This window comes from Cloeon dipterum, chromosome 4 (assembly GCF_949628265.1).
Source record: "Cloeon dipterum chromosome 4, ieCloDipt1.1, whole genome shotgun sequence".
In the NCBI taxonomy this organism is placed as follows: Eukaryota; Metazoa; Arthropoda; class Insecta; order Ephemeroptera; family Baetidae; genus Cloeon; species Cloeon dipterum.
The window spans coordinates 31,691,436-31,706,877 of record NC_088789.1 but is presented as its reverse complement, the minus strand read 5'-3'; the positions used below and the strand labels follow the sequence as shown (position 1 = coordinate 31,706,877).

Genomic DNA, 15,442 nt, shown 5'->3' with positions numbered 1-15,442 from the left:
CGGCTTCTGATTAAAATTGTAGCGAATGGGGTTGAAAGAGGATAGGGGTAAGCATTCCCTAAACACTTTGGCTGCTTATTGGAGGTCAAGACGAGTCAAACAGTGGGTAGTTTTTTCAATTCCGATCGTTAGAACCCGAGATTAAGAGGTGCAAATTATTCAACAAAATTTAAAAAAAAAAGAAGTTTGTTTATTTTTTTTTGTGGAATTGCTAGAAAACTAATAATAAAACCACTCTAAAATTTAATTAATCTGCTTTTTTGCTGGACGAGAATTGCTATTATTCTTTTTAATGAAAAAGAAAACGAAAATGTTTTGGTTTATTTAAATTCTTTCGGGTTAAAATATTTCTTGTTCCATAAAAAAAAAAAAAAAAAAAATGGAAAAGGACCGGATTCCTGTATCTAGTTTTGGTCTCCTGTCTTGAGATACGCTCTTGTTGACTGATAGGAAGTACAAATATACTGACTGCATAAAAAATGACAATTTTAACTGAATCTAGATATATCTGGTAACAGTTTATTAATTTATTTCAGTTTTTACGATGTCAGGGTTTAATTTGACGATATTGCGATCGCATTATTAATTGTTGTGCACCGATATGTAGTGACGTGAATTTTCGGGCGCCCACAGGAGAAAGCGGAGGGAGAAAGTCAGGTATCAATAAAGGCCTCTCGCGAGCGCAACACCTGCTCGCACACACACTTTCGCTCTCCTGACGGCTCGCGAGCAAGAGGGTAATTCTCTCGCTCCCCCGCTCGTCCCTCTGAGTAGCCAAGCTGTACAATCGCAGCTTTTTCAACAAAAAACTGGCATTTTATTTCAAAATAAAAGTCATATTAAAAATTAGACGGTGAATTGTCATAACTTTCTCGTATCTTCAATTAATTCAATTCTTTTCATCTATTTTTTTTAAGAAAAAGATTATCATGAGCTATTTATTATTTCTTCTTCCTAAACAATTAATATTTTTTGCTTTTTCCGTGCACGATATTCACCCCTGCAATGTCGCTCTGCAAGAAGCACAAAGGGCAGCGACCCTGAATTTACAGGAAACTGTTATTAGCAGGGTAACTGGCGGAGCGCTGGGGCCGTGCAGCTGCCCTATTTGCGCATCGCACTCGCATTCGCCACCGCTGCAGTCGGCGAAGGAGATCTCTCCTCACACTTTACAGTTCGCAGCGATCGCTTCTCTCCCTGAAACTTCCCTGCTGATATCAATTCGCCTGTCGCGGCATCAGTTTAATTCGTAGGTCACTTTTTTCTTAAAGTTTTTGATTTTAATTTTTTTTTAATTGATCTGCTTCTCAATCATTAATATTTTTTCTGTTTAATCTTTAATTTTCGTCTCTATTGTTTATAAAAAAGCACTTTGCGCTTGTTCGTGGGTGTATGTTGATTGATTTTGAACGAAAAAACGGTCGGCGACGGTGAAAAAGAGATTGTGCCGTCGGAAAAATCGCGAAAATTTGCTCCGGTACCCTAATAAAAATTCCTCAGGGTAGAATACATGGTAGGGCTAACAAAGACCTTTCGTTTGAGAAGTCATGACTTGAAATCCATTAATACGTCGATTTTCAACAAAAAGAAAACCATTTTGCTCTGCACTTTTCCATTTGCGAAGCACAAATCACGCAAAAAAATGAAATTTAATTATTCTATGAGCGCGAAAATGCCAAAAATCGGTCTCCAAACTGGCGTCTGTCCTGTAAATATAGCAATCTAGGTTTATTTGCATAAGCGTATTTTTATTTGAAACGAAATATCAGAAAGCCTTTAGTTTTTACTTGAAAATCGAGCGATTTGTCGTGAAGCATGACAAAAATGCCACCTTCGCTTACTTTAAAAACCCCGCACACACCTGCACCTGCAGCCATCTTTCAAAGCGCAGTGAAAAGGTCGCCTTTGTGTGCGTGTCTTTTGTCCTCTGCTCGCCTCTAGGAGCTGCTGCTCACTCATTGTCCATCAGAGCATCGAGCAGTGCACTTGCGTCGGCTTCGCTCTTCTCTCAACCAAATTCTCTCGCCTCTTGCAGCTTCATTTGACCGTAAGTCTCTAACTAAATCGCATTTTAAATATTTAAAATTGAATAATCGGTCTGAAATCCAATCAACAAGTCAGAATTTAGTTATTTTATCCCAAACCTTCTCGTTCCACTAAATCCAAGTATCCGAATTTCTTCTATTAAATGTAGGCCTTAATTACTGTGACACTTTAATTTGCGTCAAACACAATAATTAGTTTTCGAGATCACAAGGCAGTAATTTATTTCTAAAAACGCATTTGTATTTTCTTGCATCCTTCCATGCTCGGCTTTTGTACCTTGTTCGTTATTTTCTCCCCCATTTTGTTGGCGTCGCTGCTGCGTATGCGAGCGTCTCGGGCAGATGGCGCAGTGAAAAGGTCGCCTGCGTGGGTGGTCCTCTCCTCTGCTCGCTTGTTGCTACCTCAAGCAGTGAGCAAGTCAGCCCTTTGTTAAATCTCCCAATATTTGCCGCCGTCTGCAGCATCGGTTCCTCGTAATTATTTTTAACAAATCGCATTTTATGTATTTATTTTTAGGCTATAAGTGCGCTGAAAAGTTAATTATTAAAATAGTGCGTTATCTCAACCCTTAAACGTCCCACTAACACCTCGTGCTATTGATCCGAGTTTTGCTTCTATAAAAAGCAGACCTTGATTATCTTGACACTTTAATTGCCGCCAAAATATTAATTATTCTCTTCTGTGTGATCTCGGGCAGCACTAAAAATTTTAATTATTTCTAAAAACACTTGTATTTTTGTCATTTAGTACCAATCGTGGCTTGTACGTGCGCACCTTGTTCATTTTACTCCCCTATCGCTTTGATGCTTGGGTATGCGAGCGTCTTAGGCACGGGCTGGACCAAAAAATGATTACAGGGACGGGGTGGCCAGTTAATATTGTATCGTCAGTGAATTTTTTAATATGCTCTCATTCAATTTTAGGGTTGTTTTCCCGATTTATAACAATGCTGTTTTTATAAAAGTATATTAGATCAAATAAAACAGTTCGTTATGAAGAAAAAATGTCATTAAATTTATTTATTCCATTCTCTTTGTTCCCAGTTGACGAAACAGCAAAATGAAGACAAAAGCGGAAGACTTTATTTCCATCGTAATGAGTGAGTATAGATTTTTATAGCCAATATACGAAGTCTTGAGGTTTTGGTATTTGGCCACATGGGCAGTCACAAGCCATGGTTTGACCTGCGGGCTTAAAAAAGATTAAAAAATGGAAAGGTGTTGCAGGAACAAATTTACTTCCGGGATGTTACAGACAGTACAGTAAAAAACATGAAAGAAATAAAGAAACGATAGATATTTTTTGACAGCAGCCAAAGCCGTGATAATATTTTTCTTAAACTGGGCTTATCATAAATTACGCAGCAATATCACAGATAGAGATTTTAAATATAATTTGGTTGTTTCAGGAAAACTATACATTGCGCGTAATCAACAAACGTCAAAGAAGAAGGAAATGACATATGATGATCATTGCGAAAATTTGTTAGAGATGAATCTGAGATACGTTGAAGGCAACAAAGGTGACTTACCCGCTCTCCATTTCGCGGCTCGGGTGTCCGATGTTGACGTTTGTCGGCGCCTCGTGGAGCAGGGCGCTGACGTCAACGAAAAATGCGTCGTTCGAGGCGCCACTCCCTTGCACTACGCCGCCATGAACGAAGACTACGGATTAGATCTGATAAACTACTTCATTAAAAAAGGTCTCGATATTGAAGTAAAAGATGCTCATCGTGAGGAGGCTATCCATTATGCCCTCCGAGCTAAAAACTACAATCTTGTAGTGCAAATACATATGCACTTACAGGAACGCCGTTTAAGAAAAGCAGCTATTAGCGGTGTTCTAGAATATGCCATTTTAAATAATTGCTTGGATTTCGCGAAATTCATCTACAATAATAAGAGAGAAGAACCATTGAGCGAACGACCAAGATATTTGTTCATCCTCTTACAAGTGTGCCAGTATGGAGATCTGGAGATGTGCAAGTGGCTGCTGGAAGAAGTCAAAATTGACGTCAGCCAGTTCAAGGATAAAGACTGGAAAGACCAGATTCTTCAAACCGTTGCCTTGAACCGCACACGTGAAACTAGTGAGATTATTCGATACTTGTCCTCAAGGTTCGAATTCACCGCTGATGAACAAAACGAGGCCTATAGGGAGACTTTTTATTATAAAATAGAAAATGAACCACATCAAATCTGTGCCAAAGAAGCAGAAGAGTTGTTCAAGGGATTTGCCGACACAAAGATCGAATTTGAAGGCGTTAATTGGCTGCAGTATTGTGTGACATGGTGCAATCTAGATGCTGCGAAATTCGTTCATGGAAAATACGGAGAACTTATCAATGAGATCGATGAGCACGGAGCGACGATTCTCCATCGCGCAGCGAGGGATGCAAACGTCGAAATGTGTCAGTGGCTGATTGACCAGGGCCAAGACATCAAGGCCTTAAACACAAAAACCCGTGCCAACTTCCTCCATTATGCTGCTCAGAACTCCGTCGATGGAGAAAACATCATCAAAACATTTGGAAAGAACCTGCGTGGATACGTGAACCGAACCAACGTACATCACTTACGTCCCCTTCATTTCGCCTTGATGAGCAAAAAACAAAGAAAATACATAAGTGTTGCAGAGGCTTTGCTTGAAGTCGGTGCCAATTTGAGTTTGAAAATAAAAGGATACAACTTCCTTCACCTCTGCATCGCTTCCAAAAAGTTGGACTGTGTCAAATTCGTGCACAGCAAGAACAAAAATCTGATCAAGGAAATGGCAAAAAAAGGAGAAACCACACTCCAAATTGCTGCTGACTTCTATGATGAAGAAATATACGAATGGCTTGTGGAAGAGATGCGTGGTCGAACAAAAAATAGAAGAAAAAAAATAAATCGCCTTCGGAGGTAAATCAGTGCTTGAATCCATTTAAAGTGAGGAGGCCAAGAAGTTGATCCGTCATTATTAGTTTCAAATCACTTTTTTGAACCAGGAACTACACGTGTCTGTTGAACTGTATTTTAATAAAATATGTAAAAATTATTTTTAATAATTTTTATTTTATCTTTTGACACTAATTTAACTGTGAAGTTTAACTTTTCTACAGAGCGCAGAATCAAATATTGGATGGATGCGTGGCTTCGAAGAAAATTTCAAAAGTTTATTTTTCATTCTTTCCTGCTGTGTAACTTTCTTTGAAGGTCATTGGACTGTTCTGATAAAAAATGTTTTTTAACTTACATGGGTTTCTCGCATTAAAAAATAACGAGCATTTTTTGAGCAGACAAAATCAAAATTTCAATACGTTCAATACAAAAAACCTTTTTTATACTTGATGTTTTTGTAATAAATTTAGCGTTAAAGAACCATTTTCGGGCGCCCAAACGCGAGAGCGGCGGGAGAAAGTCAGGTATCAATAAAGGCCTCTCGCGAGCGCACAACCTGCTCGCACACACACTTTCGCTCTCCTGACGGCTCGCGAGCAAGAGGGTAATTCTCTCGCTCCCCCGCTCGTCCCTCTGAGTAGCCAAGCTGTACAATCGCCGCTTTCAACGATAAACTGGCATTTTATTTCAATATAAAAGTCACATTAAAAATTAGACGGTTAATTGTCATCTCTTTCTCGTATCTTTAATTAATTCAATTCTTTTCATCTATTTTTTTAAGAAGAAGTTATCATGAGCTATTTATTATTTCTTCTTCCTGAACAATTAATATTTTTTACCTTTTCCGAGCACGATCTTCGACCCTGCAATGTTGCTCTGCAAGATGCAGAAAGGGCATTGACCCTGGATTGACAGGACTCTGTTATTAGCAGGGAAACTGGCGGAGCGCTTGATCCGTGCGGCTGCCCTGCTCGCGCATCGCATTCGCCTCCGCTGCAGTCGGCGAAGGAGATCTCTCCTCACACTTTACAGTGAATGAGCAGCAATCGCTTCTTTCCTTGAAACTTCCCTGCTGATATCAATTCTCCTGTCGCGGCATCAGTTTTATTCGTAAGTCGCTTTTTTTCTTAAGGTTTTTAATTTATTTTTTTTAATTCATCTGCTTCTCACTCATTAATATTTTTTCTGTTTAATCTCTAATTTTCATCTCTTTGTTTGTAAAAAATGCACTTTGCGCTTGTTCGTGGGTGTAGGTGGATTGTTTTTGAACGAAAAAATGGCCGGTGACGGTGTAAAAAAAAGACTGTGCCGTCGGAAAAATCGCGAAAAGTGGTTCCGGTACCCTAAAAAAAGGTCTTCAGGGTAGAATACGTGGTAGGGCAAACAAAGACCTTTCGTTTGAGATATCATGGCTTGAAATCCATTAAACCGTCGATTTTCAACAAAAAGAATAACATTTTTTGTTATGCACTTTTCCATTTGAAAAGCGTCAATCACGCAAAAAATCGAAATTTACTTTTTCTATGAGCGCGAAAATGCCAAAAATCGGTCTCCAGACTGGCGTCTCTCCTGTAAATATAGCAATCTAGGTTTATTTGCATAAGCGTATTTTTATTTGAAATGAAATATCAAAAAGCCTTTAGTTTTTATTTGAAAATCGAGCGATTTGTCGTGAAGCATGACAAAAATGCCACCTTCGCTTACTTTAAAAACCCCGCACACACCTGCACCTGCAGCCAGCTTTCAAAGCGCAGGTAAAGTTCACCTTTGTGTTCGTTAGCTCTCCGCTCTCCTGTTGCGGCTGCACCTCATTGTCAATGAGTGCATCAAGCAGTGCACTCGTCAGCTTTTTGCTCTTCCCTCACCCACATTTTCTGCCTGCTGCAGCAGAGCAGCTTCAGTTCTCCGTAAGTCTCTAACTAAATCGCGTTTCAAATGTTCATCTTGAGAATAATCGGTCCGAAATCCGATCGATTAGTCAGATAGGTATTTTATCCCAAACCTTCTCGTCCCACTAAATCCTCGTATCCGAATTTCTTTTATTAAAAGTAGTTGACTCTTTAATTTGCGCCAAACATAATAATTAGTCTCCGAGATCACAAGGCAGTAATTTATTTCTAAAAACGCATTTGTATTTTCTTGCTTCCTTGCATGCTCGGCTTTTTTACCATGTCGTTATTTTCTCCCCCATATTTCAAGGCATCGCTGCTGCGTATGCGAGCGTCTCAGGAATAGAGGGCGCAGTGAGAAGGTCACCTCTTTGTGGTCGTCTCCCCTGCTCACTTGTTGCTGCCTCAAGCAGTGATTTGGTCAGCTCTTTGTTAAATCTCCCACAATTTGTCGCCGTCTGCAGCATCGGTTCCTCGTAATTATTTTATCAAATCGCATTTTATGTATTTATCTTTGGGCTATAAGTGCGCTGAAACCCAATTATTAAAATAGTGCGTTATCTCAACCCTTAAACTTCCCACTAAAACTATAATACGTGCTATTGATTCGAGAATTGCTTCTATAAAAAGCAGACCTTGATTATTTTGACACTTAAATTGCCGCCAAAATATTAATTGTTCTGTGAAGAGGTCTGAGCGAGCCGCGCCGCCTTTTTTGCTCAAGTTTTGAGCCAGCCGCAGCCGCCAGTTTGGGCGAGCCGCGCCAGCCATCCGGGTACTACTTTAAAAACTGCGACTACCATTGCAAAAATGCCGGTGTGAGGGTTTCCGTGTACCGATTACTTTGCATAAAATTTCATTTTAAGATGAATTTTTTTTCCAAGAAATTCCATTACGTACAATTATTATTTTTGCTTTACTAGAAAAGGTGATTTATCCAAATGATAGCTGCACGCGTATTGATTGGATTATTATTTATTTCAATTAACCACAACTACAGTTCAGTTTTCACGCGCTCGTCGTTGCGTGGTTTCAAATTTCTTCTAGGCTGATGTGGCTCTCTGCAACTCAGCTTTCCCTGATTTATCTACCATTGAAGCTACAATTATTATTATTTCTGTAGTCGGAGTGGGCTGAGTCTTCAGTTGGTGGAGTTCTCTTCTTTTCTTCGTGGCCGACCGCATGTCACCTGTACGCTACGCGCAGAGTCTTCTTCAGACGAAGAAGAGGCCGCTGCGCTCTGCTCGTGGGACAGAGTAAAGTACGTGGGTTTTAATATATAAAGTTCCGTTAAAAATAAATTTCCATAAATTAAAAATTAAAACTTATTCTTCTTTCAAGAGAAGTTACCGCAATATAATTAACAATTTATCTTACAAAAATTGAACGTGCATTAATTTATTTTCTTTCGAAATTCTTCACAAGGGAAAAAAGCTCACCTACTTATAGGTTTTGGAAAAGTAGTTGGCACGTTTTCTCAGGGCTGTATTCCGTTATGTCAATGAGTAGCAACCTGTATGTAACAGAGGAATTATAAATCACGGACACAAAAAATATCTTGAAATAATAATTTTATAAATTAATCAGAAAATACGTAAAAATTCAAATGGTCTAGTGTATTTATTTATCATTATTTTTTGAAACAAAAACCTTAATTAAAAACACGAGCATTTTTTTACCTTATCGTCAGAGTAGGGTTCCAGTCGAGGGTCGGCCGGTCAGGGTTCAGATAGGAGCGTAGCTGCCGGGCCGCGGTGGCTCCGTGGGTGCGATGAGCGGCAAAACGAAACCTTCTTTCTGTTCAGGGCAAAGCTCAAAATAATTTTTAAGTGCGATTGGTGAAAAGTGTTTACCTTGAAGAGAAGCCTGGCGTTGTGTGCTCTTCCGCGGAACCCATTTTGCGCGCTAAAACTGACCCGGCAAAACGCTGGAGGCTTTCGACCGGCTTACTCTCCTTAACTTGAATGGTGTTGTTGCATCCGCCGGCCGGTACATTCCTGACAAAATTTTTATCCCTTCAATAATAACAGCCCTCAATGCGGCGAGTGGCCGCTTTTAGGCCGATTTGCTGCAATCACAATGCGCCAGGTGCAGAGCCTGTTGTCACCCGCTGCGATGAAGGCGAGCGGCCAAGAGCCGCACGAAGCGACAAGCGACAAGTGCATCTCCCTTCTTCGAGCCAGCACTGCCTGCTATTCCAGTTAAATTTTATCTCAAAATCAACTATTTGCAGAGTGGTTAGTTAAAATTTAATTTAAATGTGACTAGTAGAACTGTTTCGATAAAATGCCCAAATATTAAAAAAAAATAATAAGAGCATGCAATTTTTCGTCAAGAGGGTAGCGGATGACCTTGGCCTTTACGCTTCGACTGTTTCGCTCGACCGAGGCGTCGCCCCCTGGTCGGGGTCGCCCTCCCGCGGAGGTCACGGCGTCGCGAGGTCCGGCAACCCTGCGGTGCGCGGCCGACTCGAGAGTCGGGCAGTTCCTATGGCGTGTGGCAACCCTAGTGAGCGCGGCCGCCTTAAGTATTGCGCGTCTGATGGGAGAGTGGCAACCCTATGGTGGGCGGCCGCATTGAGTTCGGGCAGTCCCTTCGGCGTGTGGCAACCCTAGGGGGGCGCGGCCGCCATTAGTTCGGGCCGTCCCTGTGCACTGCAAATAAGGGGTAAGAAAATGTCACTGCAGCGCAGTGAGAAAATCTCAACCCGCCGCATGTCACTGCTGCGCGTTGCGAAAAACTCGCCTTTGACACCACCAGGTATAGTGACATACGGCGGGGTGAGATTTTCTCACTGCAGCGCACTGACATTTTCTCACCCCTGACTTGCAGTGTGGTGAGTGGCAACCCTAGAGTGCACGGCCGCCTTAGGTGTGGGACGACCGAATATTGAATGGCAACCCTGGTGGGCGTGGCGACTCGAAATCGCCAGTCCCACGCCAACGCGACGCGCGGTCGACTTTTCGGGCGCCGTCAACGTGCGACGCGACGCGACGCTACGGTGCGTCGCCGACCGCGTCCGCGACGATCAGGGTGCGGGGTTGAATCATCCCCATGGGATGGCGGAGGGACGAAAGCGTCGGCGCTCGACGCGGGAGGTGGCCAAAGTGGGAGCGCGCGACCGCGGCTCGCCACCAGAAATTTTCAGTCCGCTCCGATGCGACGCGCGGAAGCGTTTTTGGCCGCCGTTCACGCGCGACGCCACAATACGGCGCGTCGCCGACCGCGTCCGACGTGTTCAACGTACGGAGGTGAAGCGTCCCTGCGGAGTCGTGGAGGGATGACGACGTCGACGCGCGTCGCGGGAGGGCGCGAAAGTGCGAGCACGCGACCGCCGAGCAAACCGAACGGCCCAAAATGGATTAAAGATGTAAATAAATTCCAAAGTCCCTACGGCACCGCGATCGCGGCGGCTACGGCCTCCTACCGCGACCGGCCGACGAACGCCGCCGATCGGCGCCGGCGACCGTCGAAACGGGCCTCTGAAACGGTCGGAGCCCCCGGAAGGGCCCCGGGGGATTTTTCGCCGCGCCGGCGGCTACGGCGTCGAGAAGTAGACCGTCCACAGCGGCTTCACCGCGAGTTCCGCGATTTTTCGCAGCGCCGTTATTCCGCGGCGGCGCCGCCGATTAGCGCCCGTTTTACCGGTTTTCGGGGGTAAACGACCCACGGGGTTGGTTTGCGACCCCAGTCCCTATATTTGTTCGAAAGGGCTTGCCTTCCTGCAACGACCCTGAAAATTCGAGCCCGATCGGAGTCGCTCCCCCGGTGCACCCCCGCGAGTATCGAAGGGGCGGCGGGGGGCGGCGCGGACTTTTGCTGCGACGGCGGCAACGCGGGATCGTCTCGGGGCCTCCGGGGACCCCTTTCCGCGAGTTTGGTCCAAATCATCCGACCCGATTTCATTCCCCCGTAAGGGATGAAACCTCCCGCCACCAGCGGAGGGCGATTTCGCGGGATCGAGAGGGTGCGGTGCGAGGGTCCCGCCACCCGAGTTTCGTTGCGATACCTCTCACCGCGCCGGCGCCGATCGATACTTTGCCCGATTTTTCGGTTTTCTGGGGGCGGCTCGCCCCCGGCGGGCGCAAACTCTTGGGTCCGATCGACTCGGCAGAGGTTCCGACGCCCGCCCAGCGATTTTCGCGCCGATCGGCGTCGCAGCCCCTGCTTATCCTCCCCCGCGTCCGCGGCGCCGCAGGTGGCGCCCGGGACTTTTGGCGGTGGTTCCGACGGGTGCGTCGGCTCCGGCCGGACGTCCCCTTTCCGTTTGAGTCGGTTTCGATGAAATCGTTAGAGCCGTTACTTCCCCGTGCGAAAAGGGTGGTTTTCACCCCCTCGGGGTTGAGTTGGGTATAGGGACGTGATGGGTCATTCGAAAGGTCTCGTCGAGGCGGTTCGAACGTGCACCCTAACTCGCACCAATATATAAATAAAAACACTAAAATCAATTGGCAAATATATTCAGTAAAAGTACCTCAATTCTTGAATTGGCTCCGGCCTCCGAGAGAATAAGGAAATGCACTTGTGACTGCAAGGCAATTGCGTATGTTACCTGCTGCAGCGACCAGGGCGGAGCAAAGGTGCAGGTTGCATACTCTGCACGGCGGTCCCCATACTACCAAGCGCGGCTTGCTCATTTTACTCCCCTATCGGTATGCGAGCAACTCAGCATACAGGCTGGACAAAAAATTAAAACATGCACGGAGTGGCCAGTTATTTTGTAATGCATCATCAGTATAACTTTTATAATATGCTCTTATTGAATTTAACGGTTGTTTTCCCGATTTATGACAATGCTGTTTTTATTAAAGTATATTAGGTCAAATAAAACATTTTTTTGTTCGTTATGAAGAAAAAATGTCATTAAATTTATTTATTCCATTCTCTTTGTTCCCAGTTGACGAAACAGCAAAATGAAGACAAAAGCGGAAGACATTATTTCCAGCATAATGAGTGAGTATAGATTTTTAAAGCCAATATACGAAGTCTTGAGGTTTTGGTATTTGGCCACATGGGCAGTCACAAGCCATGGTTTGACCTGCGGGCTTAAAAAAGATTAAAAAACGGAAAGGTGTTGCAGGAAGAAATTTACTTCCGGGATGTTACACACAGTACAGTAAAAAATTGTAAGAAGTAAGGGAACAATAGATATTTTTTATTTGTTGTCAACAGCCAAAGCCGTGATAATATTTTGCTTAAACTGGGCATATCATAAAATACGCAGCAATATCACAGACATAGATTTTAAATAAAATTTGGCTGTTTCAGGAAAACGAAAACTTGAGACAGAGCCGCAAACTTCGCAGGAGACCAAGAAAATGCTATTAATAAATCAGCGTTACGAAAATTTTATGAAGTTGAAGCTGAGATACATTGAAGAGAACAAACGTGACTTACCCGCTCTCCATCTCGCGGCACGGATAAGCGATATTGACGTTTGTCGGCGCCTCGTGGAGCAGGGCGCTGACGTCAACGAAAAATGCGGCGTTCGAGGCGCCACTCCCCTGCACTACGCCGCCATGAACGAAACCAACGGATTAGATCTGATCAAATACTTCATTGAAAAAGGTCTCGACATTGAAGTAGAAGATGCTCATCGTGAGATGGCTATCCATTATGCCCTCCGAGCTAAAAACTACTATCTTGTAGTGCAAATACATATGCACTTACAGGAACGCCATTTGGGAAAAGCAGTTATTAGTGGTGCTCTACAATTTGCCATTTTAAATAATTGTTTGGATTTCGTGAAATTCGTCTACAATAATAAGAGACATGAACTATTGAGCGAACAACCAAGATATTTTTTCATCCTCTTACAAGTGTGCCAATATGGAGATCTGGAGATGTGCAAGTGGCTGCTGGAAGAAGTCAAAATTGACGTCAGCCAGTTCGAGGATAAAGACTGGAAATACCAGATTCTTCAAACTGTTGCCAGGAACCGCACACGTGAAACAAGTGTGATTATTCGATACTTGTCCTCAAGGTTCGAATTCTCCGCTGATCAACAAAGCCAGGCCTTTAGGTCGGCTTTTTATTATAAAATAGTAAATCGTGAAGGCGATAATATCTTCTGTGCCAAAGACGCAGAAGAGTTGTTCAAGGGATTTGCCAACACAAAGATTGAAGGCCTTAATTGGCTGCAGTATTGTGTGTCATGTCGCAATCTAGATGCTGCGAAATTCGTGCATGGAAAATACGAAGAACTCATCAATGAGATCGATGAAGACGGAGCAACAATTCTCCACCTCGCAGCGATGCATGGAAACGTCGAAATGTGTCAGTGGCTGATTGACCAGGGCCAAGACATCTATGCCTTAAACAAAAAAACCGGTGCCAACTTCCTCCATTATGCTGCTCAGAACCTCATCAAAGGAGAAGACATCATCAAAAGATTTGGAGAGAACTTTCGTGGATACGTGAGCCAAACAGACGTAAATGACTTCACTCCACTTCATTTTGCCAAGTGCGTCAAAGAAGTATAATTCGACAAAAGTGTTGCAGAGGCTTTGCTTGAAATCGGAGCCGATTTGAGCGTGAAAAAGGAAGGTCACAATTTGCTTCACTTGTGCATTGTTACGGGCGATTTGGAACGTGCGAAATTCGTGCACTCCAAAGACAAAAATCTGATCAAGGAAAGGGGAGGGGGAGGAAAAACCACACTTCACATTGCTGCTGACCACTACTTTTATGGAGAAATATGTGCATGGCTTGTGGAAGAGGGGTTGGATCCCGAAGAAATCACCGTCGGAGGAAAATCAGTGCTTGAATCAACTTCCAATGAGATCGCAAAGTGGTTCCTCAATGCAATTAAGAAATATACATTTTTCTAGAATAAATTCATCGAATGAAATGCGGCATTTTTCATAACGATATTTTGAACTGTACTTTAATAAAACATGTAAATATTATTCAATAATTTTTATTTTTGAAATTAACACTAATTGAACTTTGAAGTTTAAATTTTCTACTTCGAGCAGAATCAAAGATTAAATATATGGCTAGGAAGGAAATTTCTTTTCCTTCCTGGTGTCTGGTGTGTAGCTTTCTATCAAGATCATTGGACTTCTGTTCTGATAAAAACTTTATTTAACGTAATAAAATGTACAATTAACTAGGAAATTTAAAAAAAAATATGTGTATTAATTTTTAATTAAAACTATCATATTACAAGATAGACGGTCTTTATTATAGTTTATTCATTATTCATGTCAAATATAGAAAAAAGTTTGAATTTACTCTACTATTGTCAATCTTTATTTAGATTTCTCATGAGGCGATTCAAGTGATTGAGATGTGCGTTTCTCTGCTGTCAGAGGCGGGCGAGGCGGCTAAACGAACGGAAGATGGAAGATGGAAGGGACCAGCTGGTTAAAACTATCGCAGGGCCTTTATTGGAAAGGCGTGAACCTGTTTTATACTCATGCTTCCGGCTGCAATGCATGCAGTTTCAACTATAAGCTAGATTCGGGCATTAACGTCTCTTAAAAACTGATTTATTTCATTCGTCATCGGGCTGCGGGCTGCTCGGCGCGCACATCGCGCGTGATGATCCCCGCTGGCGAGTGCACACACACACACACACACACACACACACACACACACACACACACACACACACGTCGTGCGGGAGAGCGAGAGCGGCGCAGCGCCCCGCCTCAATAAAATTGTATTTGCAGCGTGCAATTTTTGCGAGGTTATTCGCCGCGCGTAATTCTAGATTTACGAATTACCTACCTGACCATCGTTAAGCCAGTGGTACTTCCGGCAGGGTTGCACTTTTTCACCAATTTTTTAACGGTTTTTACCACTCAATTGACACAAATTTCCTTCGCAAGAAATGCAAGAAATTAATTTATTCCATTTTTTCAGTGAAAATATAAATTTTGGTTGGAGTGCTTCAAATTTCCTCCACTGTGCAGCTATTTTCTTTTAAATTACCATTCTCATTCTTCAATTTCTCAAAAAAAAAATCCCTAACATTTTCTAAAGTCGAGGCTATATGCTAATATTCCTTATAATTATTAAATTGAAAAATAAGGTGCCAAAAACATTGCCTGCAAGAAACTGGTAAAAATTGAAGAAAACCACATTTTACCACCGCACCGAATTTTTTTAAATGGTTTTTTTGCAACCCTGACTTTCGGCTAGAGGTCTTTTTTACTCAAATTTTGAGCCAGTTTTGGCGAGCCGCGCCAGCCAGCCGGGTACTGTTTTAAAAACTTCCATTTCAAAAACGCCACAGAAGATTTTGCATAAAATTTCAGGAAGATCGATTTAAATAAAAATCCATACTATTTAAGTCGAAAAAATAGGAATTTTTCGAATTTCGTTATTTTTGCAACTCGAAATCTAGGGTGCTAACCAGGGCTGGGTATCGCCCGGGGATATTCCCAAACTTACCAGTTTTGTGCTCTTTTTTACACCTCCTGAAAAAAATATTGAATAAATTTAATGCCCTATATGGAGAGGGAACGGGTTCTGATTAAAATTGTAGCAATGGGGTTGAAAGAGGATATAGAGGTAAGCATTCCGTAAACACTTTGGCTGCTTATTGGATGTCAAGACGAGTCAAATAGTGGATAGTTTTTTCAATTCCGATCTTTAGAACCCGAGATTTGGAGGTGCAAA

At 42.9% G+C, this 15,442-nt stretch overlaps 1 protein-coding gene across 1 annotated transcript in view; it reads left to right on the top strand.

Annotated features, from left to right (window-relative positions):
- The window catches only part of LOC135943808 (uncharacterized), a 45,057-nt gene that overhangs the window by 14,943 nt on the left and 14,672 nt on the right, over nucleotides 1-15,442 (top strand). The window contains exons 3-7 of the mRNA XM_065490474.1: nucleotides 3,455-4,611; nucleotides 12,274-12,412; nucleotides 12,635-12,769; nucleotides 12,983-13,245; nucleotides 14,076-14,181. Of these exons, the coding sequence (XP_065346546.1) occupies nucleotides 3,455-4,611; nucleotides 12,274-12,412; nucleotides 12,635-12,769; nucleotides 12,983-13,245; nucleotides 14,076-14,181 (1,800 nt within the window). The remainder of the gene's footprint in view (nucleotides 1-3,454; nucleotides 4,612-12,273; nucleotides 12,413-12,634; nucleotides 12,770-12,982; nucleotides 13,246-14,075; nucleotides 14,182-15,442) is intronic.